Source organism: Botryllus schlosseri, chromosome 2, assembly GCF_051294905.1.
Source record: "Botryllus schlosseri isolate E-star chromosome 2, Bs_hap1, whole genome shotgun sequence".
In the NCBI taxonomy this organism is placed as follows: domain Eukaryota; kingdom Metazoa; phylum Chordata; class Ascidiacea; order Stolidobranchia; family Styelidae; genus Botryllus; species Botryllus schlosseri.
In genome coordinates this window covers 2,954,919-2,982,660 of record NC_137237.1, presented here as the reverse complement: position 1 = coordinate 2,982,660, position 27,742 = coordinate 2,954,919, and the positions used below count along the sequence as shown (strand labels likewise).

At 40.7% G+C, this 27,742-nt stretch overlaps 1 protein-coding gene across 1 annotated transcript; it reads left to right on the top strand.

Annotated features, from left to right (window-relative positions):
• Positions 1–1,173: 1,173 nt before the first annotated feature.
• On the top strand, positions 1,174–26,210 carry LOC145433016 (uncharacterized). Its single transcript, XM_080309887.1, has 7 exons — positions 1,174–1,315; positions 4,847–5,030; positions 6,765–6,881; positions 14,893–15,132; positions 18,794–18,922; positions 20,527–20,638; positions 23,510–26,210. Exons 1-7 carry the CDS (start codon positions 1,211–1,213, stop codon positions 24,225–24,227), a joined length of 1,605 nt encoding a protein of 534 aa, XP_080166013.1. The 5' UTR covers positions 1,174–1,210; the 3' UTR covers positions 24,228–26,210.
• The last annotated feature ends 1,532 nt before the right edge of the window (positions 26,211–27,742 follow it).

Here is a 27,742-nt window from a genome sequence, read left to right as displayed (position 1 = left end):
AATTTATTGCAAAAAAAAGTTATTCGCGCTATGGACTATCTACTGTGGCTGCTTTCGTAGTTTCTGTGTTCGGTGCCACAGCCAATAAGCGACACGCGCATCAACGTTGCTACAACGGTATAACTTGATCATGAAAAATGTACCCACCCCTTTATCATACACGTCAGTTTGACACATAAGTTTGTCTGCAAAGCTCTACAGATCGCGGTAAAGACTTCCGCTGTTCAAAATATATTGGAATCACCTATATTGTTTTACGAAATAATTTTGGTCACCTTCGAGCTTTTTCCATTTTGAACATTTCCGTTTGACTTTTTGCCACAAACATGATTATAACGTGTCGTATGCGTCAATTCGTTTGGTGTGCCATGAAAAATCACCTCGTGTGCTAGGGGTTGCCGACCCCTGTTTTAGAGTGAATTTAAGATTCATAAATATAAAAAAGATATATGACACTTGGATATATTGTCGAATGCGTGAAATCCCAAAAGGCCTTCGCGGGCCGCGTGTTTGAGAGTTGAGACCCATGGTTTAGACCAAGAAAATCCCTATTATTGTTTCATTTGGATCGCTTGATTATAATGGAAATAGAAGACCGATACGTAACGCTTGCTTAGTTTCCATCAGCAGATTTAGCATAACAGAAAGGATTCGACGCCTGGTAAATCGGCACTTATTAGGAATTGGAGACGCTCGTCTCGGATTGCAGCTATGGCTCGGCAAACTAAGTCCTATCCTTATTCCTAAACAAAGTTTGACCAAACTTTAACCCGATTAAATCTTAGTCAAGCTATCTAGACCGCACCCCTCATTCATGCGCTCTTTCCGAATTGAACTCCTCGCCCAACCCCTAACCAACTTGACCCCATACCTGATTAAATTTGACTTAGCCCAAGTAATCTAACTTCAGGTCTGTCGTAACCGAATTTAACTTATCAATCAACCACAAACCTAATCTCTCTCATAGCCCAACTCACTTAATTTCAGTCAAACCCTATCCAAATGTCATACGAGTCATTCCTAAACCACCATATAACAAATTAAATGTCTGAAAAGTTCTGCTCGAAACTTGAAATGTCTGGATTATCTTATTACCGCATGCGATAGTCCAGGCCTGCTTTGGCGTGAAGCTCTGGTCTCGAAACTTGGAATTTTTCTCAGAATCGCAATGTTCCATTCACTTTCCATTTTTGTTTCAGACCGCCCCCATATGGACATTAGAAGCGGGAAACCCGCCGGGGCGTTTTTGGCCACATGTACGTCTGAGGTCGACTCGTCAGAAAAGTTCCGAGTATTTTGGAGGATGGGCGATAAGGTCGGTTTTCGCATTTCTATTCGCTGGCATTGCGTGGATAATAACTTTTCGGTGTCAGTTGTAAAATATCTGAAGCCGCTCTCCTCTGACTTTGTACCTAGGGTTGCATTTAAAACAAACATGTTTAAAACAAGGCCCTTGTTTAAAACATGTTTTTATTGTTTTTTTGTTTGTTTCTTAAGTCATGACTTCACGAATATTCAATTGTGACGTCATGCTGGATGGACCTTGACAATTCAAAATATAGGGTAAATGTAGCTCCTTTGACGAAGTATCTACGTACTAGAGGGTTTCAACCATCCCATATCGTATACGTCGGCTATGTCGGCTGGTAATCGTCCGTAGGCTCATACAACGTGTTTTTTGGAAAGCATTTACACATTTATGGCATGATTTTACTACTTGAAAAATCAGAATTTTTTTTAAAGGCCTTTATTTGAAACATGTTTTAAACAAAGTGTTTTAAACATCCATTTATTTTAAATGCAAACCTATCTGTACCAGACATCTACACAATAAGTGTCATGGGTATCAAAATTTGCAGAGTAACTAGCCGCTATCAAATCGATTTCGCTTCATATTTCTATTCACGAATGATATTCGCGACTTGGGACTTGAGTCATAGGCGCCGAGTTACGGGTTGACGGCCACCTCGTACAAAATGCTTGGACGTCCCAATAAATTGTAATCCGTGATTTATAGTAATCAGTTGGGCAAATTTTTGCAACTTTTATTTACAGCTTCCGGGAGCTTCCTAAATAATTCTAAATAATTCGAGATTCTCGTGGGCGCAAATTCTGAATTTATGCGATTAGTTTGAACGGAAACCTTCTATGTTCCAATAAACTTGATTGCTGGACGGACTCTATCGAGGGCGACAGTATCTCGGATCGAATTTCAAGCAATTTGGCATTTCGTAGAAATGGATTTCTATTGATAAGGTCGCGCCATGCGCCCATATTGCTCTTGCTGCAATGACACCTGAATAATTTTATTCGCACCATTTCACAATCAAACTCGAGTGGCTGATCGGGGCCTACGTACTGATATTAATCAGAGTGTAAATTAGGACCCCCAGTCGCGTAGCGTAGAGTGTAAATTAGGACCCCCATTTCAAACCCGAAAGCCCGTCCTTTTGAAATGCCGTATCAGAAATTTGTATTATTGGTGCTGCGTACTGCCAGTTATCAGGAATCGACTGTGTACACCAGTGGAAACTTTTTCGGCTTGTGGTACACTAGAAAAAGTATATAATGATCGCGGCAAACTTACAATAAATTAGCTTTAAAAATCGATTCCCGTGTTAATGCGATGGCTATGCTATACAAACATATATTCGACTGAAACGATGCGTAATTGCTAACAAACATTCACGCACTTCGTCGTTTACCAACCATTATCTTTCGGTCACGACTTTATATTTCCGTCAAAGCGAAAATAAATAATGCTCAAATACCCATTAGGTGCAAATGACAATAAAGTTTTGATTGCATTTATCATGGAACAGGATTTGGAAGGAGGCATCCAAAACTTTTCTCGAAAACGGCGTTTTATAAAACGGGTGTTTAATAAATCAATGAGCTGTTCTTCTTCTGTAAGACGATTGCTTGATTAATGTCTTCGAAATGAATTGACTACCCACCAATATTTGTTTGCAGCAAATCCTGAGATGAGTGGTATTGTTGAAGTGTTAGGCGAATTCCAGACACTGTGCACGGGATTTATGGCACGATTTCAAGTTCAGGAGTTGATTTGGAACAATCAGAGAATTTTGTCTACATGTAGCCACCTAGCAGTCATGACCCATTCATCGGCAATTCCATGATTGGTTTCATGGTCACGGGCACATTTGTCAGCCTGTTGAGTAGGTTAGACCGCCTTTAGTAGCACCCGCTTGTCTGCATGCCTATTGGCTAACATACACCGTTTTCCGCAATCCCAGAAAGACTACCGGTACAGCTAACCTGAGAATCTGTGGTGGCACAATAGTGTGCCGCGGCACACAGTTTGGGAATCACTGGTGTACGTACCAGTCTGTGCACCGTAGTATAGTACAGCAGCACGCGATCTCCTGCTGAGATTGTTATTCATTCGCACTGAAATTGGGCGTTTAACAACTGCTGTGCGCTGGTCGCTGGTTTGATTTAGTGCGTCTGGCGGAGGCCTGATTTATCGCATGCATCGAAACACGCCTGGCCAGATTACAGCAGGCTTGATGAATCATCGCTGGCTTGAGCTACCCGTCTTCTACGCAGTGGGCGGGCGTAATTGATTTGCGCTAATACTAAAGTATCAGAAGATGTGTGTTAAGGCCGAGTTATCAATAGATGGCCTGAATCCCCTGAAATCGGTGCCATTACAAGGCATATTCCACAACAGATGTGGTCATTTTTCAGTTCGTCGTCACAGAAGTCGCGTATCAATTGTTCGCGCGCGTGATGGTGAATAGTGGGTATTCAAGCGAGATCGACGCATTGCTAATTGACAACCATGCTGTACTCGCTCTTAAACTTACGCCTAATCATACGCGAAGCTCGTCAACACGAGGATCCTTGTATTATCGGCATTTACACGATTCGCCAAATCCGTGCGAATATGACGTCACCCGTCTGGAATGTTTATGACGTCACAAAACTCCGCCACCTCGTGCAAAAATAAAAGACGGCGCCTAAGCAAGTCTTGAGTATTGGTTGTTTCTCGTCCGTAGCATCCCGTCTAAATTCTGCTTTTCTGTAGACTGCTACCAGGAAAGTTGTTTGTTATATAAATTACTCTCTAGACTAGTGGCTCTCAAACTGGACGGGGGGAGATGAATGATTCTGAAGGGACGCGAGGCTGGGGTAAACTGAAAACATTTTTCGCGCCAGGCGCGATTTACCTCCAATTTATAGTTTTTGCTCTGTGTATAGTCCGAATTTCATATTGAAGATTTCTCTCATCAACAGTCATAACCTTCCATGCCATCCAACTATCCGTTGGGATTGCTAGCATTCTGGTCGCATTTTGTGATATGACGATAAGGGGGCGCGAAAATTTTCACTATCATAAAGGGGGGCGTGTCTAAAAAAGTTTGAGAACCACTGCTCTAGACAAACAAAAAAACGTTTATTAAGTATACTCACACACCAGAACAGAATATATTTTCAAGTCATTTTAATATTGGTATAAAACAGAAGATTTCAAAAGGGTGTCAACAAGGCAAAAAAGTTGGCCGATACATCGGCCTGTCCATATTGGCGGTATCAGAATCATGGCTATCGGCAAGTCTCAAAACAATAGCCAATGCCATGATAGAGCTTCTGTCTGAGGCCCAGTTCTGCCCTTTCCAATGTTGTTTAAATCGTGTCTACATAGCGACCGTGACCGCATGAGAGTCATTTCTCGCCATTCGTGATTCTTTGGGTAATGTTGCGCTCTAATAAGGTATGTGCTAGGCTAATTCATTGAACGAAAGATACCTGATCTAGGTCTAAAACTAAATTAACAACGCCACCTTCTCGACTAAAACGGTCCTAACATAATTGAATTCAGGATCTTCCTGGAGAAATGAAGGGGCACATCAGCGTAGCTGGCATGTCCACCATAACAGTGGATTTGATTGTACCTCGACATTTGATGACGTCACATCCAAATTCGTTACGAGAGAATTTCACCTGTGTCGCGAAAATTGCGGGCAAAACATACGAATCGCGACCCTACTTGTCCAGGATCCCGCGTAAGTAGAACCATTCTGGTAACGACTTCATTTTTCCGACACCATTTTGTAGTTTTGTGCCTTGGCGTAACTAGGGCTTGGCAAACTGAATTACCCGAGTGATTCGACTCTATATAGAGTATACCCATTTCGACGTCATAAGAATATAAGTGCTATGAAGATTTCAGATATATGTACCTTTTCTGCGAGCACAAGTAAAATAATGCCAGGTCTATGCCATATAAAGATAATTGGGTGATTTTTGACCCTTACTATTTCATTGCATTTTGTGGCAATACTGTGGGTTGATCATGACTTCACAGAAATGATATTTTGACTAGCATATGGATACTGGGTAGTGTGTATTACATGTTTTGTATGCAGTTATACGATCATTGTAGGTTTCAAATCTTAAACGTCGGTAGAACAGTATCGAACCATTGGCAAAATGGAGTATTTGACTATTCGATTCCGTGTCGGGTAAATCTGCATCATATGTGGCATGAAGCGATGACGCGTTACCTCGACACCTCAGAGATGAGCTCGACTGGAAAGTACCACTCTTGTGAATCTTTTACCTGCGGATTGAATACATTGATTCTCCGAGGGAAAGGCTTGCTGTTGTTTAACACTTATATCTTTTATTTGACACGTCATATTTAGGGTGCAGTGCCCTTCAATAATAATAAGAAATCTGCGTTGTTGGTGATTGCCCCGGAACAGTGCTACCCGGAAGCTTCAAGTATACGTATGCATGCAATTCCACGTGGTGGTTCTGCGTACCTCCAGATTTATCTCAACAATATATTTTCGGAAATGACTAGTTATGCTGTGTTATGCCATATCTGACATCCGATGATAGCACTATAGAGATGTGCTAAGCGAGGGGTGGGAAAACTACGGCTCACTGGCCGCATGCGGCCCAGAACACCGTTTTGTGCGGTCCGCGAAATCCTCTAGAAAATATAATGCGTAGTGAAGTGCAATCTTTGCAGCGACTTGGCAATACCATTTGTTAATATTTCTTACTATGATGTTTATTTTATTGCTGACGTAGTAGCCTGATCTCAAGGCTTACGTATTTTCCAAGGTTTCATTTGGCAAACATCACAGAAACTCAAAACGGAAATAACATAATTCTGATTTTTGATCATGAGTGCGAAACTGCAGCAATTTTATTACTTATGTGATTGTATTTGCGACGCGTGTGTTAAGTTAGGTATATGTATGTCCTCGATATGTGTAGAAGTATTTTATATTTATATTAACTATATATTGTAGAAGCGTATATTTAAGGTAGCATAATTATGATGCTGTCAGCATTGCCTGTCCTGGAGGTAAACCAAACGTAGAATCGGCAATTCGATGAACGGATCTTTTCTCCTCACAGAGTTAAATTTACATCCTCTTTTAAGAATTGACACCGCCGCCTTTCATCCCAAATTTTACCAAATTGCTTGTTGAGGACGGCCAGCGTAAAAAATCTTGTCAATGTTTCTGACGCGTGTATATTATTATTTGATTAGTTTTTATTATATACATAGATATCACATCCATAATTCCTCGGTCCCTGTATAATTACATAAAAATATTGCGCTTAAGCTAATAATCCAAATTTAATATAGTGCGGCCCGCGAATGGATTCAGATGTTCAATGCGGCCCGTGTGATGAAAAGTTTGCCCAACCCTGTGCTAAGCAGAAGAGATGAATGTGTGTTAACGAAGTAGCGCGTAACCAATATCCATTCATCACAGACCCGCCAACCGACGTGAATATTACCGGAGAAAGAGTGATTCGTGAGGGTTACAGCCTTTTTCTGATGTGTGACGCTCCGGCTTACCCCAAGAGTACATATATTTGGAAACTCGCAGGTAATCATTTATTTTTTTTTATTTTTTTATCTATCAAAACTAGACCCCGATAGATTATCGGGTTAACCCAGTGGTTTCCAACCTTTTTCGTATCGTGGACCCCTCGGCCGAGATATTTGAGCTAAAATTCCCCCGTATGAAAATGTTACCTGTGACTAAAAAAGGTACTCTTTAACGCACAACCATTATTCTTGACTGAGCAATACATGGTCAAACATATTCAGATATGTTCGAACTATGCCAAATGCGGACCGCACTACACTTTGGCAAAATACAGCTAAATTTGACCTGTTTTTTACCGGTCCGGCAGCCGCTGACGAGAAATAAATCACCAACTCCGCTTGCTATGGCGTTGAGGTGAATCGATGAATTTGGTATGTTTTTCACGTTAGCTCTTCTGGTTGGCTTAAAAAGGTAAACATTTTCACCAGTGACGTTGTGCTGAATTTGGCTCGACTTTTCCCAGCTTAGAAGCAGTTTGGTCGTGAGGCTGTCACGGGCCCAGCGAAATCGTCTCGCGAGCCTCACTTTATCGGGGGTGTAATATCTACGGAAGGCATTTATACATAGGCCTACACCTAGCCCTAAAACCCGCCAAGGAATCATACAATTGTAAAGAACTAGTTTCATACTTAACAGTTCTACCATAAAAATCTAAACACCTTGTACACCCAGTGTATCTTCCGATACAATCCTAAAGCCATATTCCCCCCTAAAAATTTCAAAATTTCCCCTAAGGGGGGAATCCCCCCCCGGTTGGAACCACTGGGTTAGCCGATAATCTGGAGTCGATACTTTGATATGAATATCGGTATCGACCATTAGAGGTGAAAATATCGCCAATTTTGGTGACATGGTGCTATATGTTAACTATGCCCTCAGCGATAAGAGCGTATTTTCACTCCAAAAGGGTGATACGCGAAAAAAGAACCCAACTCAGAATTATATCGTGGCGATAAATCCCATATGTGCCCACGCGCATACCGTCATACGTTTCTATTTGCATGCATAATTTGGATTAAAATGTTGTACTGGATTTATACCGTGGTATAAGTCTGAGGCAGGTTCTGGTTTCGTGCGACATGGGTGTATAACTGTATATTCACTCACTCTTTTGCGCTGCTAACAGTGTAGGAAGTCTGCGATTGATATACTGGGAATGTTGATCTATTTCTGATAGGTTACAGGAAGAGGTGGGCAAAGTAGTCAGTGTTGTAGAAATTACACCAGCTCGAGACAAAACAATACCGTGATTGACGAGTATCTGTAACACTGCTTGACACTTAACCATATATTATTCCAACTCTGGGTGCTTTTGACAGTTGTTTAGTGACTCAATACTGTTCTACAAAGTCAGTTCGATACTTTATAGCAATGTTGATAACGATTCGGTGATTCAATCAGGTTCCAGATAGGGAAGGGAGTGCATGCTGCACATTATCAGTGATTCAAATCATTGTATACATGTTGATAGCATTTATCATCCACGCGAGCGTTGAGATCAATTGTTTGATGTTATGGAGTAGACAAAAACGCGATATTGGAATGAAAAAGTATCGGAGAATGCTCACACCTACCTAGAATTGTCATTATTTTAATTTTATTGTTAGCAAAATTTTGGTAGCGGCGCTTACCACATTAAGGTTTTGTGCGCGACATCTGAAGGATTTATTTTGGGGATTTCGAATCGAATAAATACGTAGCATAGCTCAGTCTAAGTGATGTAGAATTATATGCATACTATACATATATTTCTTCGATACAACTGAAAACAGAGTCTAAAAGTACAAAGTTCACACTCATACAATTCATGTGTATATGTTCATTGTATAGCTACTTGTAGTGATCAGACTAGTTGACCTTTACGGTCGTACCGATCATTCCTATCTGATACCGAATACTGTGCACGCATATTTTATGTACCACTATCATTGCCGTCTGTTTTTTTCTGGATTTTGGTTGGATGAAAATAAAGACTCTCTCGCTCTCTCATAAATACTCAGAATTTATGTAGTATGATGTTATTCCATTTTTCATGCAACTTTTTACTGCAACTTTCATCGAGTGATTTAGATAGTGTGCTCTTAACTATTTCTAGTATGGTTCTATTCTCATTGATACGCATAGCAAAGATCTATGTGATGGATTAGCTGCATATCGATGTAATCTATGACGCAATCTTGCAAGCTAGAATTCAACAACCCCAGCCAAGCACGACAGTGCCCGAACTACATGAAAATGGTCGCTAGGTTAATTAATTTACTGTCGTTTAAACTTGAGGGCCTTTTCCATTTCAAGGATGCCCGGGTGAGACAGCCGAAAATTACATTTGCACTGGGGCGTCATGTATATCAAACTATTTTTTTTTGTTCAAGTCACCAACACTGAGTTTTGCTAAATTGCATGAATAAAGTTTGCAGGCCTAGGGCGTTGGGGGTGTGGTATTTGAATTGTTTTTGCGGAGTGGGAGGACTGAGTTTGCTTTGCTGTTTGGCTTTTGGCGGAATATTATTTCGGCATTGCGTTATTTTCTTGCTGCGTACCAGCGAAAATGTAATTTTCGGCGGTCTCGCCAGGCCGTCCGTGAAATGGGAAAGTACCAAATTTGACAGCTCTACACGACAGCGAAAAGCTGTCATGTAGGTTTCGAACCTATTAACGAACATAAAAGTGTATGCATGATCGATTGAATAGCGAAGAAAGAAACGGGACAAGCAGACACCCTACAAATCCTAAACTGTGGAGTAGGGCTGTTCAAAAATAGCTTTTTGTTCTGGATTCCAGCCATTCAGTCATTAAATTGGCAGGTTACCCTAAAAAACGCTGCACACCAAATTTGGTTCAATTCTAACAAGTATAGGGCTCCGCAGATCCAATTAAAATTTTTAATTTAAATAGGAAAATTGGAAAAAAAATTCAAATTTTTCTGTCAACCCCATGAAATTGTGGAGCTGTCTTCAGAGACGATGCAGAACAAATTTGACTCAATTCCAACTAGTAGAAGCGGAAGTATTGGAGTTTTTCGTTGATAATCCTCAGATTATCCACCAATCAAGGATAATCCGAGAAATATCAACGAAAAACTCCAATAACTCCGCTTCTACTGGTTGGAATTGAGTCAAATTTATTTTGCATCGTCTCTGAACACAGCTCAACAATTTCATGGTGTTGTAAGAAAAATTAAAAAAAATTTTTTTAAACTTTTCCTATTTGAATTAAAAAATTTAATTGGATCTGCGGAGCCCTATACTTGTTAGAATTGAACCAAATTTGGTGTGCAGCGTTTTTTAGGGTAACCTGACAATTTGATAACTGAACGACTGGAATCAAGAAAAATAAGTTATTTTTGATCAGCCCTGCTGTTGAGTTATAAAAGGGAATTTTTCGAGTATCTCTTACCCAAATAATTAAAAAATATATATAAATGCAACCTTATTTTGAAACTTTTGTTAAAATGAAGTGCAACTTTCACACGATCTGAACGCAACAAAAATTTGCCCGGGCTATTAGGTATGCTATTTCAATCGTCAACAACCTTTTCGTATATCTTGGGTCACTAAGAACAACTTTCAAGTTCAAATTTATCTGTTTAGCTCGTACAGCATCGAGTGTTTCAACTTCTACTCGAAAAGTTTTTTGGCAAAGCTACTTATCTTTCATACTTTGGTTTTTGAAAACTAAAAGATAGTTTTGGGCTAAGTTGGCAACACATTTCTGACAGGAGCACCATGGCTCAATATTAATGACCGACCAGTCGGCTACTCGGCTCGACACGCAGACGACTTTGAAATAAGTGATATTCATCCGCTCACATATGCCACCAACAATATTTACTGTTCACGTTATAATGTTCAATCCAGGTTGTTTTTTCATACAGAAACATCTATCAACACCTATAGTCCCTTTCTTTCGCATCTAATTTCGTATATATTGATATTTATTGCTCCACATGTGGTTCCCTACTTACCTAACCGGACGCTATTTGTGATGTCACAGTTGATTGTTGGTTGTTTACTACGAATCTCAGAAACACCCTCAACGCGCAACCTAAGGTAACCTAATATAGGTCGCCCTGTCCGCCATTTAAAAAAATGGTCAACTGAGCCTGCTGTGCTGGCATTTCTAGTTTTAGGAATAAGGTGATATATCCTAAACTGATTTATGTAACTCATTAGCCCTATCTGTTACAACAAATCTAGCCGCCGAGACCGACCGTGTAGCCATAGCCTTATAATATAATGTCTATGGTGTAACTACATTGTCAGCTGCTTCATGCACCCAACTATGCACTATACCGAAATTGGTACTAGGGTCAGCCAGTTCCGTGTGACCTAATCCTGTCTCGCGAACGAGGTTGAATCAGGTCAAATCGCAACGAGAATGATATCACAGTGACATGCACTTCCACGTATCCACTGGTTGCCGGGGCTTGGAAGCTAGTCAATTTTGCCAATAGCATGGTAAAATGCCGTAGCGAGTAACTGTCCGTAACCTTGCGAAGAAATTCTGGTAACTTGACTTAGCAGCTAAATTAATGTAATATTACATATCAAAATGTAAAATGACAAGCTACACGCTGCTATTGGCTGCGAACGGTAATTCGTTGTAAAATTTACAGAAATTTCTTTGTAAATCTACCAGATTTTTTTGTGTGCAGGCGAAATGACCACCACAGTAACTGCTGAATAGAGTGTCGAAGATTGTACCTATTTGCACCGTCAATACCGGTAGTCAGTTTGCGCTAGTCACAAAGATGCATTGTTCAAGTTGCTAACCACCGACGTGCCCTCTTCCGACCTCTACTTGAAGTAGTTTTGACATCTGTGGGTTTCTCGTCGTTCCCCGAAACCTTACAATAGTTTATATTATATTACCTCTTGCTTTGTCGTCCCGTTTATCTGTGAATATTGCTTAATTCAGCCTTTTTTTACCAGAAGATGATGAAATATTAGACTCATTTCACCTGTCGACGAATAACTCTGCAGTATATCAATTCTACCTCCCAATATTGACATGTGCGTGCTACGCCAATGCGGTATTTCAGCCCAGAACCATTTCTGCATTATGTTGTTGCTTTAACTCGTGATGTTCGACTGTCATGCTCATTTTAAGATTGCCCTGCCCATACTGCTTTTTGAGTTCAGAAATGCAAGGGTTAATATTGGAAAGTGGAAGTGGCATGGTATTGTGCGGTCGAAACGCAATAGCATGATGGAGATTACCTAGTTGCAAATCGTTTACAAATCATGGGCTCTTAGAGTAGGTGTTTCGACTTATTTACATCGTTTCGGATGTACTACTTGTTGAATTTCTGACAACGAAAAATATTCTTCGCGATTCGCGCCATTTCCTGTTGTTTGTTTACGCCAGGGGTGTCAAACTCAACTTGGGTCGCGGGCCGGATTCAAAAGTTTTCATCGCTCGCGAGCCGGACCAGTCAAATGATTCCAATGTGTTACTTCCAATTCGATACCCTCGTTCTCCAATGGAATTGCATTATTATCAACGCTATGCATAATAGTATTTTATTTTATAACATAGGGTTACCATACGTCCTCTTTTAATAGGATTTGTCCTCTTTTTTGACTTTTTGGAAAGTGTATTCGGAGGACGCCCAAATGTCCTCTTTTTTTTAAGAATTTTGGTTAAATATAAGACAAAATTCGACTTAGATACAGTAAATATCAGCACTGAAGCAACGCTCCGGCGGGTATTTCGGGAGCTGGGCCGGAAAGTTGACTTTTTTGTCAACTAACGGATAAAGTGAGAGAAAAACTGTGTTTCTGGAGCTGAGCCAAAAAGTTGAACTTTTTTTGATCAACCGACCACGAAGTGGGGTAATTTACCATTTATTCAGGATTTTCCTCCGGTTTTGCAAGTCTGAAAATTTTGAAAAAATGTCCTCGTTTCAGATTTCCAAAATATGGTAACCCTATTATATCACGGATCGTGCGGGCTCCATTGGAGCAACACAGCTAATTGCAAGCAATGGAATTGGCAAAAATTGCGTGATTGGCTGATTAAATACACAACACTCAACCAGTGTCTCTAACGACGATATAAGTTGAAATATTTCAATACTCCCTCTGTATTACGCATGATGCATCGTTGACCCTACGTATTCGTGGTGAGGAACTCTTGATTGATTGTAAACGCGGGCGTCAGAAATTTGTGCGTTAATTTTTGTATCACCTGACCAATTCACCATTCAAGTTTCTCTTGAGAACTGCGCTGGGGCCTTTTGGTCAGAGTCAGGTAAACAGAAGAGTAACCAAAGAAATTTGAATTATATTCTTCGTGTAGCTCCATGTATTCTACAACGGTTTACAATGTTTTCGCATTGTCATTTCCGCTTCTGTGAATAGTATTATTTGGTCCATTCTATGACTATGAATGCGTTCGACATTACTGTCTTGAGGGATTATTTAGTACTTACGTCGAAGGATTTATTACTAAAAATCTCAACCTCTGTTAAAAATGTGCTGGATTTCTCAGCTTAGAATGGCCTCGCGGGCCGGATGCAATGGTCTGGCGGGCCGTATGTCTGACACCCCTGGTTTACCTTTATCCGAGGTCACCGTGTTGGGTCCTATAGCCGTGAAGCGAGACACGCAGAAATGTCATGACTACAATTTGGCTTGATCATGAAAATGTGCCGACCTTGCTAGTAAACAATTTGGTTCGGATTCATAATAAGATTTGTCCGACATTGGTCTCTCTGGAAAACATCAACGGAGGCCGTTGGGATGCTCTAGTGTAGGGGGTGTGGAATAATTGGTTGCGTTTTGGCCAGCATTAGGGATAGTGTGAACCTCTGAAAGGTTCAGGTTCGTGTGAACGCGAACCTTTTTGAAAGGTTCTGTGTGAACGCGAACGTGAACCTCATGACGTCACGTGACGTCATATTGTTAATTCCAACCCTACATTTCAGTGAATTGAAAGCCTATATTAATGTACAGTAGTACACGATACCTAGCGACGACTCGGGCACCTTAATGCCACAATGCTGAAGTACATATTGGCGTTTTAAACGTCGCCAAATATATCAACTGGGGCGATCAAATGACATAATAATCCCATAAAATCAATATCTTCCGTTGCTTCGCCAACCATTTCAATGACGACTTGCAAGGGTGTCGGTACTTGCTACCGATATTAACCCATTAACAATAAGTTATAAAGCAACAAGCAACAAGCCAACACCCCAATCGCACGAATTTGGTTTTTATGATTCAATAAACATATGAAATCAAGATTGACACCGTACGCCTGCTTGATTTTTTTTTACATCAGACAACGATATCAATTCCATTGATTGGTTGAATAAGCATCATTAGCTGACTACGTATATGTAGTGTATTTCGCTCTTGATGTTGTATGATAGTGATTGCGGGTCAAGCTCACAACTAAGAGTCATTAATATACTCAAACGGAAAAGTGGATATTTCGAGCAAACTTTTGTAACAAATCCAGTAAATCTTTGAAATTGTCAAGGTGCATGCACGTTTAATGTTGATTTTTTCATGCTACCAGCGCTATGCATAGAGTGCAACGAATTTCCACCAAATAAGGTGTTATAATGAAGTGAAAATTGTAATAAATGAAAAAGGTTCACAGTGCGGAACCTACCAAGGTACGTTTGTGAACGTAAACCTCTATTTTTCTGAGGTTCACACACAGAACGCGAACGTGAACCTTACGTTCACACCATCCCTAGTCAGCATACGGCTGAATAAGATTGGCATCGATAAAACCTCGGCTGGAATTAACCGTAGCGAGATGCCATTAAACTCAGATTCGGATGGCAGTCCAAGTACCACTGTTATAAATGCTAGAGATAGAATTGGCATTGGTAAATATCGATTTGACGTCCACACATCACTCCGCCTAGCCTACTGAAATGAAACATGACTCACTTTGTTTCGATATATTTTCTAAGCCTCATATCGATGACCGACCTGATCACAAAAAATAATTTATTTATTTAATAATTAATTAATTCATTTCACAGGTAAAGAGGTAGCTACCGGCTACGAATATCGCGTCCGGAAAGTCTCAAGAGACATGGCTGGTTCGTATTCTTGCCATGCCGATAACGAGATCGGCCAGAGCTCCAAAGAAGTCGAGATCGTAGTCAATTTCCCGCCCGAGAGAGTCAAGATAACTCGTGATCGCACTACAGACACTTTGAAGTGCGAAGTCGTGGGTGGCTGTCGACCAGCTCCAAAAATCTCGTGGATAATGGAAAATGGTAAGTTTCTTTGTTTCAACTGTGAATCGATCGCAGAGTGATTATTAATACGTTTATCCCTGCCCAGAAATTACCAAAATACCTCGACTGTAGTACGTCGTTAGCTGTATAAGTGTATATATCCCTTTCCTTTGTTTACGTAAGTGAGCAATTTCACTTTCTCTGCTAAACATTCCTGTACCAAACCAAGCTGTTCTACAATTGTACCCAATCACTATAATCCATCATCTTTTGTTAGAACGAAGTACCGGGTATTGTTTCTTAACCGAACTATAGGAATTGCAAGCCTGTGTTCGCATTAAGCGGATAACTGTCCGAATTAACCTTGTTCGTACGTGTAACATTTTTTTTGTTCCGTTCCTGAGCATTTTGGCCTGAATGAAGCTCTTGTCCGGATTATCGGTGTCCGCATAAATCGGAGTCGACTGTATGTCAGCAAGTAGTGTCTCGTGAAAATATGGTATCCTTTTTACCGGTACTCATAATTGTCCACTTTCCTGTACCTTACCTTCGCGTACGTTCCTATCAGATGGTGGCCAGTTTTTAGTATTTCAATAGCCTCTTCGGCGTCCGTTTATAACAGTTATGTCAGTGAAATTGTGCAGTTTTGTGGTTGTTTTTATAAAACTGGCATAAAGCGACCCGTCGGAAATCTGAGCCTTAATTACTATCGCTAACCTGAAATATAATTCCTACTTTCGCTGTTGAAAATTTATGTCTGTGTGACCACAATGAGGCGTGGTGTCGTTAAACCGACAGGAGCAATCACCGCGATTTACTGTTACATGAAATGATTTTATCGAATAATCAAAATGGCCGGCGTATGTCGCTATATTTCCGTGATGCGTTCGATATGAGGGGTCATTCAAACTTTGAAAGCTGTTCCTTAATATAAGTGTACTTGATTCAAATATATTGTAACTGCAATGCGTGTTACGTGATGAAGTGATGACCCATAAGACCACTGTCGTCAACAGAAAGGAAATATTATGCGCCCTATACCTCGACGCAATGTAGATTTTCTGAACGCGATGTCGCCAACTTTCTCGTAATTTCACTCTGCATTTTTGGCATCATTTCGCTGTATGTCTGGCCTCCAACGTTTTAATCCTGGCTGTATTCATGCGTATTCGTGGATGTAATCTCTTGTGAATAATTTACTGCGTATTCAGTTTACGAAATACTGATTCATCACTAACTAGCTCGCAAATAATACTTTTAAAGCATATTGTAATAAATTCTCCGGAATCATGGTCTCTCCCAGTGTCTATGCGCCTGGGGACCAGGTAAAGACTGGCTCTCGTCATATCACAAATACCCTGTGGTTTACGACTGCAATGGGTTTTGTTTGTCAAATTTGCAACTCGTAGTACACAAAATACCTATGAATGATAATCCATTTCTTATTGAATTGAATTTGTTAAGCTAAAGAGTTCATCATTTACCTTCCTTTATTGCAAGGTTGTCTCATTACGACAAAGCGTGCACAAATTGCACCTCTCTGTTACTGCTAACAATCTTTATTAACTGCCTTGAGCCGCATGGATTTAGACATAGCTACGTTTTGAGTGGAAATCTGTTATAAGTATCAGTAACGTAAGCTTATCTACATAATTAAACGAAAATCGCGTAACGTGCCTATTTCAACCCTACCCTAGAGCATAATAGACATCATTATCACTTTCCGGCAGAAAATATTAATTTAACGTTACGTAAATGAGCCAAGTGCACTGTTTGACATCATATCCCACTGGTGTATTGGGTTTTGTTTCTGTATACAACCCCTACAATGTGCCAAATGGTGATGTAACCTGCGTGAACAGAACTCACCACGCCCCACAAGACCAGCTTAGATCAAAGTTTGAGTCATTCAGTTACTGTAATTTTCCACGCATGCCCTGCAGGCTCATCTCAGTACTCCGATTTGAAATCAAATTCATGAATTTTGCTTACTAACATTCAGTGTAATACAATATCCAGCAGCTTTAAGGGAGTGAAGTCTCATAAACAGAAATTGCGCGTATGTGCGCATGATTGCAAAAATTCCCAATTGTCACGCACTAGCGTTGTTCATTTTCAATATTTTACTGAATAAAACGTGTCCACAGGGCTGTTTTATGTCAAGGGGCACTGCGCTGTAACTATGATATGGTCTCAAATGCAAGTTAATAGTGTGAAAAAGGTTGACATGACAGCAGCCATTTCATTCAGTATACCATCGTATTCGGACTGCAGCTAATATTTTCACGAAATTTATAATTGCACTCTCTGTTATATCTAGGTCGCGCGCCATAACCCGTAGCGAAATTTCTGTCACGCATCTCTTCACAGTAGACTTGGACAACTGGATAACTATGGATAATTCTAGTCAAATTTTTTAAATGTTTTTATTCTCTAATTCTAATCTAATTTGTGACGTGTTTATTTGCTCTAATTTTAATTCTAATCTAATTTCTGGTTTTCCTGAAATTGCGACAGGAGAACATGTAAACAGTGATTCCCAACCGCGGCTCTCAGTGCCGCATGCGGCTCCAAGGTAGCCTTCTTGCGGCTCTTATTAACCTCTAGATATGCCACAAAAATATAATAGACGACAGTTGTTGTTTGTTTCTATGAATAGTTATTTTCCATTTCTGTATATGAATGCTAAATTGAGGGATATATATTAGTTATGTCTAAATCCTTCCAAGGCCGCTTCTGAAAATCTATAAAGAGAATTCTTGGAGTCTAGTGTCAAATGCATGGATGAATATTGAATACCCGTCAGACAAGGATATATCTTGAGTTCTGCTGGTCATAGACCTTTATATATCGTCTCTGTGTAGAGTACATTTCGACACAATTTTATGGAATGTATGACGAGCTATCTCATAACGACAAAATAATAGTATGTTGTGGTAATGATATGCATTTTCAGTTCATTTCAATGTATAGCACTCGCCAATCTGCGTCAGTCAATGCTAAAATAACCGATATAGAATCTATAGAATTCTATATGTGCATGCTTTTGAATTAGCTGGATGGTAAGATGCAGAGGTAGGCTAGCTACCGTTTCGCTATAATCCTAATTGTAAACTGCTGAAAATGTTAGCTGTCCAGCTCTGCTTCGCAGCCTGTGGGACTATTTCTTTGAGTTTGGTCTAGCTAGAAAGTGTGAACCTGAATACCCGATGAATACAGTATTATAACCGCGTGGCATGAACATGATGGCTCGTGATGTATAATTACGTGGCCTATCTGCTATCTGGTCACGTATATGCCGTATACATCGGTACCAATATTATTGACCAGATTCATAATTTTTATGACAATAGAATGCGCCATATTGATATGTTTACACATAGTTGACCGATAAACATAAACAGATAAGTCTTGCATCCGCAGTTACCTAACCCAGCTCGTTCGTGAATCGCGTACCGCTGGACTTCGTTCACTACCGAAAGTGTGTGCGTGTGAATTGTATGCATAAAGGGCGGCGACGGATTCCACGGCATAAGTAATGGGTCAGGGGTGCGATGCCCTTCAGACGATGTGTTGGTCAACCTGTCGGGGCTCAGACAATTGTTTAAAGGCGAAAAATGTTTGGGCGCGTAGGAGAAATTTGTTGACCCTATATTGGTCAAAATCATCTAGCCGAATACTAAAACAAATCCGTTTACAGGCGAAAAAATCTCTGGCAACAAATCTACGCTGACCATGTCACACAAACCTGTTGGCATCTATCAATGCATTGCTGAGAACGATCTTGGAGAGAGTAGAGCCAAATTCGAATGGACCCCGGAATTTGAAGGTCAGTACGATTGACGATATTGGACGTATCTCGTCCAACGCCTTTTAATATTATAGCGAGGTGTTGGTCATTTTGAACTCCTTTTAATATGGGATGAGTAATTCCCAGAGCTGGCCAAACCCATCACCGTTGCCACTCCAGTAAAATTAAGACTAATGCCGTCAATTTATACTCTAGCACAAGCAGAAGTAGTTATTCCCGAGAGATCGCAAGATGTCGTCAAGCGGAAAGTAAAAGGTTTAAAAAGTACTCAATAAGTTCAGTTTATTATTAAACTTTCATTATTTCAAAACACCTCAAGATTGCGATGCAACGAAAGGATAGGGAGGTGTCGAATCGACTTGGAGTAGTCTTTGGAATCAAACACCCGCCTGGGCCTAGGCGATGTAAAGAGGAGGCATGTACACTAGGGCTGTACAAAAATAACTTTTTTCCCCGGATTCCAGCCATTCACTAATTAAATTGTCAGGTTACCCTAAAAAACACTGCACGCCAAATTTGGTTCGATTTTAACAAGTGTAGGACTCCGCAGATCCAATTAACATTTTTAATTTATTACGGAAAATTGAAAAAAAAATTTCCAAATTTTTCTGCCAACCCCATGAAATTGTTGAGCTGCCTTCAAAGACGATGCAAAACGAATTTGAGTCAATTCCGACCAGTAGAAGCGGAGTTATGTGAGTTTTTCGTTGATAAATCGCGGATTATCCACCGATCAAGTATAATCCGAGGTTTGTAATCGAAAAACTCACATAACTCCGCTTCTACTGGTCGGAATTGACTCAAATTCGTTTTGCAACGTCCTTGAAGATAGCTCAACAATTTCATGGGGTTGGCAGAAAATTTGGAAATTTTTTTTTTCAATTTTCCATAATAAATTAAAAATTTTAATTGGATCTGCGTATTCCTATACTTGTTAGAATCGAACCAAATTTGGTGTGCAGCGTTTTTTAGGGTAACCTGACAATTTACTTTGTGAATGGCTGGAGTCCGGGGAAAAAAGTTATTTTTGAACAGCCCCAATGCACACTGTATGAAAAGTAAAATAAGTTAATATAAAAGGAAGTTATTTCCAAGATTACGTTTTTTTGCGGTTCGCATAATAATTTTAGCAGTTCCAGTTATTCCTATTGGCTATACTTTCGAATTCACAATATGTATCCTCCCGGGTCCCAACTATAAATACCGTAATACAGCTTTTTTAAATGGTTCCAGTGACAATTTCTTTCATAAAAGTGACGTAATCTCACAAAATTACTTTCTTCTTTTCAAAATACAAAATTAAAAAAGCAGGTGGTTTTGTCAAAAAAGATACAGACCACCAATAGGTAACTACTCAAGTAGAAGATGGAAGGCATCGAAAATTACTCGAGTCGCCAGCTTGGCCACGTATGTAATACGTTAAGATACCGCCACGAAGTTCGAAAGTGAAGAGGCATTTCAGGTGCTGAATCGGCACCGCTAACCTAAGCGCTCTATAGTAGAAGACCTACAAAGAAGCGCAATGTCGAAATCAGACCAGTGATCGTTCTTGTCAAGTCGCTGCCAATGATCGCAGAAAAATAAAATTTGCACAAGTGCTATCCGATGGTGATTTTTTTCAGCTTCAGCGCAGATCGCAAATACAAAATCTTGGATATACGCAGTAGTAGGTGTTGGCGTTGCTGTGTTCGTTGTAACTGCTGTGTTGGTCTTTTTGGGGAGAAAACACATCAGGTAAGCGCCACCTTATTACAAATATTTTGAGAAGGAATTGATGATAAACGTGGAGATGATAGCAGGGTTTTGGGTCAGTCGGAAATATTAAATTGCTCCAACTCCGGAACTTATTAATACTACTGCTACGGCTTCACTGCGCAATGGCTGAAGCTTAAGGTTGAACGCTCAATTTGGAATATCTAGCGTTTTAAGATAATCGCGAACCAAACAGCCCAATCATTGAACAAAAACGATTTATTTCTGCGCAAAGAATCGTTCAAAAACTATTGGTACGAAGCAATAACATCTTCCCGTAGAAGTAGCCATAAAGTTTCTTTCAATTGATACATTTTGGGAGCTTGATGCAGAACAGGCGAAGGCCATAAACTCTGCCATTGGTGAGCATTTGGTGGATAATCCTGTTTGCACGTAAAAGTATCGAGGCGACAGATTTCATGTCGTCGGGAGAGGCCGTTCACACTTTCATTACGGTGTCATGGAGACGACTTTTATGAAAATACGTCAAACAAGTCTGTGCGACTGTATCTACGGAAGGAGTTTGTGCACCATCTAAAATTAGTACATTACGCGTACGCTCTCTCTTCGCCCCGATTATTCGAAATTGTATGCGGGTGACGTCATATTGTGTGATAAGATTGTTGATATACAATGTTCTTCCCAATTCTCTACTAGTTGCTGACAAGTAACCAGATTCAGCCGAAAAGATTCGGGTTCGTTTCAATATAAGTATACTATTCAATTGCATTTCGAGGGTGTTAATTAGGAATGATGCGCACAACTGGAGTCATCAAACTCGTCAGGCCTCGTTTTTTTCTGAATTAATACTTTCGCCAACAATTTACTGGTGTCTTTTATGCCCCGCGCGCGCACTACATCACGTTATGTGGCAATATAGTGGTTTAATCCACAGCTGCAACACCAATGGATTGCGGGTTCTAGTCCGACTCCAGAACTCTTGCCTAAGTGTTGGAGGTTTATCTGTAGGCTCCTCCTCGCCATCTCATCCCTGTAAGCGATGTCTTATAAAAGCCTAGAAGTTGGCCGTGCTACAAGTCGGCAGCTCCGGAATAAAATGAAGAGAATTAGCCAGCTGTAAATGACCATAGTAGTCGACAAACACCATGAATACCTCAAAGAAACAAACAAACTAACAACTCAGAATTACGTCGCTAGCAGTAATAAATACTATACGTGCCTACGTGCGTATCTTCCTACGTTCCTATTTGCATGCGTAATTTGGATTAAAATAACGTCTGAGTATTTAGGAAGCTCCCGGAAGCTGTAAAAAGAGTAGCGAAAATTGCAAAAACTTGCACTAATAGTTATTAGTAGGGCACGTTTTTGCTGCAGTCAAATCCATGAAAAGTTGCATTTATTTTTCACAAAAGTTGCAGTAAAAAGTTGCATTTATTTTTCACAAAAGTTACACTGCAAAGTTGCATTTATGGACAAGTTCCTTGAAATTATTAGGGTATATGATATACTCGAATCGATCCGTACCAAAGGCACTGTAGCAAAACTCAGTGCTGGCGACTTCAACAAAATCAATAGCTTGAAAATATTGACCCAGTGAAAATATAATTTTCAGCGGCCCGAATATACGTCAAATCAGAAAGGACCTGAAATTTAAACGACAGTGAAATTATCAAGCGATCTATTTAAAAATAGTGTCAAATATTTCCAGTTAAAAGTTGGTGCATGACAAATCGATTAAGTTGAAAACAAATTGTCTGAAAAAATGGAGAAAAGTTGCAAAAAGTTGCACTATAGGATTCCTCCAAACAGCTTAAAACACCATACTACATAACTTCCGAGTATTTAGGAAGCAGCCGGAAGCTGTAAAAAAAGTCATTCTGCGTTGTTCTCGAAGGTTTGTCTCGTAATTTTGAAAGTAGCCACGTCAGATAATTGCTGATAGTGTGCGAACCTTCGAAGTCGTCGTGGATCAACAATAGTTATATATCACAGAACATGATGGATGTTCTGAGTTCTGATGATGACGATCGCCGACCGTAAATATGTTGCATATGCTGCATAAGGATGAAGTCCTGGTCGAAGATATTTTTGGTCCGTATGTGACAGGGGTTGGAAGCATTGTTCCCGCTAATTTTTGACGAGTCTGCGCGCACTCACCAACTCACTGCGCGGTCCCTTGGACAACAGTGCGTAACAACTAAAAAAAAGTCGTCACCACGGATTTTTTGTACGCAGCTTAGATTTCCGTGCGCAGAGGTCAGCACTGCGAAATTGCGCACGTGCGCAGCTTAGAGGGAACGTTGGTTGGAAATCTTATTCGTCAATGGAGCCATACTTGCCCTATATGTTCAATTTTCAATGTCACTCCTCCGTGACGTCAGAATTAAATATTCGCGGCGTCATAGTTGAAAGAATAAGACAATAAAATCATGTTTTAAACAAGAGACATGTTTTAATCATGTTTGTTTTAAATGTACACTGTAAATCCGTGGGTGAAAATATGTGTATTTGTCATATTTCCGCTGCAGCGCGGGTGTAAATGAAATGAACGGCCCTTTCACGCACTAAAGTGTGTTTTCACACCCATCCCAATGGGTAGAAATGAGTCACTTACGCCAATCCTTATGAATAGATATCTCAAGAAATCCCAAAAGGCTGAGACAGAAACCACTCTGCAACCCGTGAAGATATCTGCATATGAATCGGTATATTTGACTCAATTTCATTCAGCGGAAGGGCGTGAAAGCACAATGGGTACCTGAAAGTGACGTTCACCTGATTTACATCCTCTCCTTGGGTGAAAGTCGGCGAAACGCACGATGTTATGATACAGTGTAACTTCACAAACGGTACAAACATGCCGCACGCTTAAACTGCGTATTTACTTTGCAGGAGGGTACGTCTGTGCTGGAACACATACGTACTCAACGACGGATCTAGCTGTGACAACCGCTCGCAAGGGCTGAGCGTGTCCTCCCGACACAGTCCCCAGTCCGCCCACGAACAGCCCGACACTTCATCGTCGTCCGTCCGGCACAGCCCATCTGTGACAGACCAAGCTCGCGAATCTCCCTCGCAGGCCGCATCCCAGGACAACGGCGAAAGCGTTTGCGATCAATTGCAGTGGAACGACCGCAATTCCGTTACAGTTACGTCGGAAATGCTCCGTTCGCGCGCTGAAGGCGCGCCTTCTACGCGGCCGTATGGCACCATGCCGGTGCGTATGAGGGAGCGCGGCGAACGTGCTATGATGCGTGCGTACGCACGCGACGATTACCCTGCGCCGCGTGCGAACGCGTGCGACGAGCCCGCAAGGATACACGCGAACCCACGCCACGGATTTGCTGTGACGCCTGCGGACATGTTCGAAGAACTCTCTTCGACGCTTCCGAACGAATGGCGTGCGTGCGATGCCGGCAGCAGTATGCCAAGCCCTATGGGTTTGCTGGCACGTGACAGGCATGGATACGCCCCGGCCCAGCCAAGGCCCCTCGGTATATACGTGAAGACTCTGGAAGACGATATCCCGCGCGCGAGTCACGAATTTTCGACAGCTGCAGCGCCTAGCATAGGAGGCGATGGTAACATTAGCAGCCATATCGTGGTCTGAACTTACTGCTGGACATTTCTCGATAGCGCAAGCACGAAATAAGGTCACTTATCTTTTTCGCATCTGCCCGCGGCAGCTCGTAGATCGTTGGTTCATGCATGATAGCTGCTTCTTCTCATCCAAGGCGTTCTGCAATTTCATTTTCTCTTACGCCCGAATGTCCCGACATCCACGTCATTGTATATTTGAAACTGTTCTGTCCTTTTGACTGTGCAGTTAATCCACTATTTCATTGATAACGAATCTGTCTTCTTAAATTGTGTCGAATACTCAAATGTCAGAGTCTGGTACTCTAGTATAATCTTTACGTGAGGTCGTCGAAACGCAGAAAATCCTAAAATGAATATTTCCCCCATGAACTTTGCCAGAAAAGCATGCGAAGATCAGGCCAAGGTAGCACTCGTTGTTGCTATGCGCAATGAATGTCTTGATCAAAGGCCCACAAAAAAAGGAAAAGAGCTTTGAAGAATACGCGATCTTGTCAAAGATTTACTATCCTAGGCTACGCTACAGTCCCACGATAGATTGTTCGTAAGAGCGATTCATTACGCTTTTGAGATCGCATTTTCATGTTATTTTTATCACGCTTTTAATCCGCGCCTTTCATGTATTCGCTGCATCATTGCCGTTTTGATATCATCGTGACCGATATGTCACTAATCTAGTGACTTTTATTCGCTTAAACTGTTTTATGTACCGCTTCCGGGAACTAAATTGTGTCGTCAAATTTTACTGACTATTCGATAACATTGTTAAGTTGGCTAAAAAACGCTGCATGACAAATTTGGCTCAATTTCAGCCAGTAGAAGTGAAGTTATAGGATTACATAATTTCGGATTTGGGGAATTTCCTCAATTATTAATTATGGAACTACCCACCGTAAGTAAATACCAGTAACTTCACTTCTGCCGGTCGGGATTGAGCCATATTGGCTAACTTAACAATTTCACGGGGTTGCCACTAGCCGGTAAAACTTGAAAAATTTTTCTTTCAGTAAATTCAAAAGCTTCGTTTTTTTGCCAGTTTTACAATTTTAATAAATAGTCAATAGAATTTGAAGAAAAGGGTTGTTTTTGAACAAACGTAGAGTTCATCCACTTTTCGATCATCCAGTAATTATAAAAGATACTATATTGGAATATTATTGTGACTGCTCTGCATAAAATGATTCCAAAATCACTACAATCTGAAGACACCCATCGTCACTCTTCGGTGGTGTTGTGTAAATGGTTTTAGTCACAGATCGGTGCTCATGCTCATGAACGCTGGTTTGCGAATCCCTGCTTTACCGCCATCCAGCAGGCAGTATAGAATTTTTTGCAATAGAATTGTGTAAAAATCAAGTTTGGAATACATCTGTTTGATAACTACCTCGGTAACTATAGTCCTGACGTCTTAATTTTGCCTCTGGCTTTACCCGAGAGGAGAGGTAGCTAAATAGGCCTACAATATTCCCAAGAAGAGAATCTCAAATATATTCCTAATAATTATTGATAATGAGTTTAGTTTCGATGTACATTGTACATTGAACATCGCAACTCATGTTTCCATGAAGGATGTAATCGGCCTTAAAGACATTGGCTTCGGATGTATTGAAAATACCATTCCATTTATTGGACGAGGCGTTAAAACCCATATCATGATATCGGACAGACTGCTTTTTCAAACGACTAAATGAACATCATTCTGTTGTTTTCCGTCATAGGGTTGTTGATTCAGACTTTCAAGATCTTCAACATTTACTTTGATATCTCTCGAGTCAATAGCCTATCGCGTCATCAATCGAGCATAGCAAACCACAGGATTTAGTCTCGCATGATGTCTGACCATTTTGTTTTATATGTTAGCAATATCTTCATTCTTAATCGTGGTGCTTTTCTATGAAATTTTTATTATTATTTTCAGTGTGTTTTGGTGACAAAAATTTGTTGAAAGTAACATTTTCTTTGTAATAGTTTCTTACGAATAAAACTAACGTCCTTTTCGTAAGCCGTTTCATATGTTCATAACTGATACATGTTATACATGCAGCAAAAAGCTTAAGATCAGTTAAGGTGTTTGGGAATTGTGGCATAGCCAGATGGGACAAGCGTCGCTTGTAAAGAACTTTAACGTAGCAGTATAGAAGTACATAACGTAATGTATGTAGACTGTTTAAATAGCTTAAAGATGTAGCATTGCAACGAGGCGTTTGAAACTATTGTTGCTTGAGTTACAAGATGCGTCGCAAATAACGCAGACCAGTGTTATTGGATTACCATATATCTCCTCCTCCGGCAGTTCATTTCTCGGCTTGATCAGGAAGACAATGTGTATTTGAAAACTAGATTGTCATATAGGCGTTACCATGTCCGCTATTCTCTTTGATCAACCAACGTATGGTGCGATCCAAGCTGACGCAGCGCCCGATGGCGGGTATACATTGAATTCGCGAGGGATGTTGGTCGCTGGCGCCACAGTAACTTAAATTTGGGGATTTTGTAAAGGGCTCCGTGCCCGTAACCTTGGATTCGCCACTGTCTTGACCTCTCAAATACATATTCACGCTGCCACAAGAATAATTATTCTGGCCGTTAAGAAAATTTACTAACAAGTTGCTGCAGATCGATAAAATTAAGTACAAAATTTAAAATATGTCAAAGAGCCATATCTGATCACCAAAAAGCCATATATGGCCCGCGAACCATAGGTTCCCGACCACTGGTATATTCGAATGTGCCCCTCCGAATAATTTGCCCAGCTTCCAAAACTCTCTCTCTCTCTCTCTCTCTCATACTTTACAGATGCGTGGTATTTATTGCAAGACAACGATATTATCGGAGTGATAATGGCATTTAGTCTCAAATCGTCTCTTTATCATTTTATATGATAAGACCAATGGTTCTAATGAGCTGCCGAACATGACTTTCTGCGACCTGGGCAGCCATGCAATTTTCAATGAATCTCCCTCGCATATCTCGCCAAGACCTCTCAATTTAGTAGTGAATTTGAGTGAATTAAGACTCAGCCGATACAATAACAGAGAAATCTATCGACAATGGCAAACTGAAGTCCGTACATTTGACGACATTATGATCTTGCCGAGCGAGATAGTGTAATGGTTATGCGTCCGGCTTCTCGAGCGGTAGGTCGTGGGTTCGATCCCCGGCCGGGTCATACCAAAGACTCGAAAAATGGTATCCGCAGCTATCCTGCTAGGCGCTCAGCAATCACGGATAGCATGGAGAAAAAAAAACGGGGGCGCAGACTAGATGACCTCATGGGGCCGTATCGATACTCCGTCGCCAAAGCATCTCGATGGTGCAGGCGAGAAAGAATATCATATCTCTCTCTCTCTCTCTCTCTTGCTAATCTAATGATTTAATTTTTTTAGGTCAAATTGACCTGACGAACATGACGTTGAAAAAGAAAACAGATTTCAAGGACAAAAACCCAGAAACCCAGGTGACGCTCGAAAAACCCTGGTCTGAGTGGAAAAGCCCAGGAGTTGCTTGTCTGATTACTAACCTCCGTAG

Bases quoted from the DNA above. Each gene is read 5' to 3' on its own strand.
- LOC145433016 (XM_080309887.1), top strand. From the start codon at position 1,211: ATGGACATTAGAAGCGGGAAACCCGCCGGGGCGTTTTTGGCCACATGT. The intron at 5,031-6,764 runs GTAAGTAGAACC...CATTCATCACAG, and splicing joins CTACTTGTCCAGGATCCCGC to ACCCGCCAACCGACGTGAAT. The intron at 20,639-23,509 runs GTAAGCGCCACC...TTTACTTTGCAG, and splicing joins TTGGGGAGAAAACACATCAG to GAGGGTACGTCTGTGCTGGA.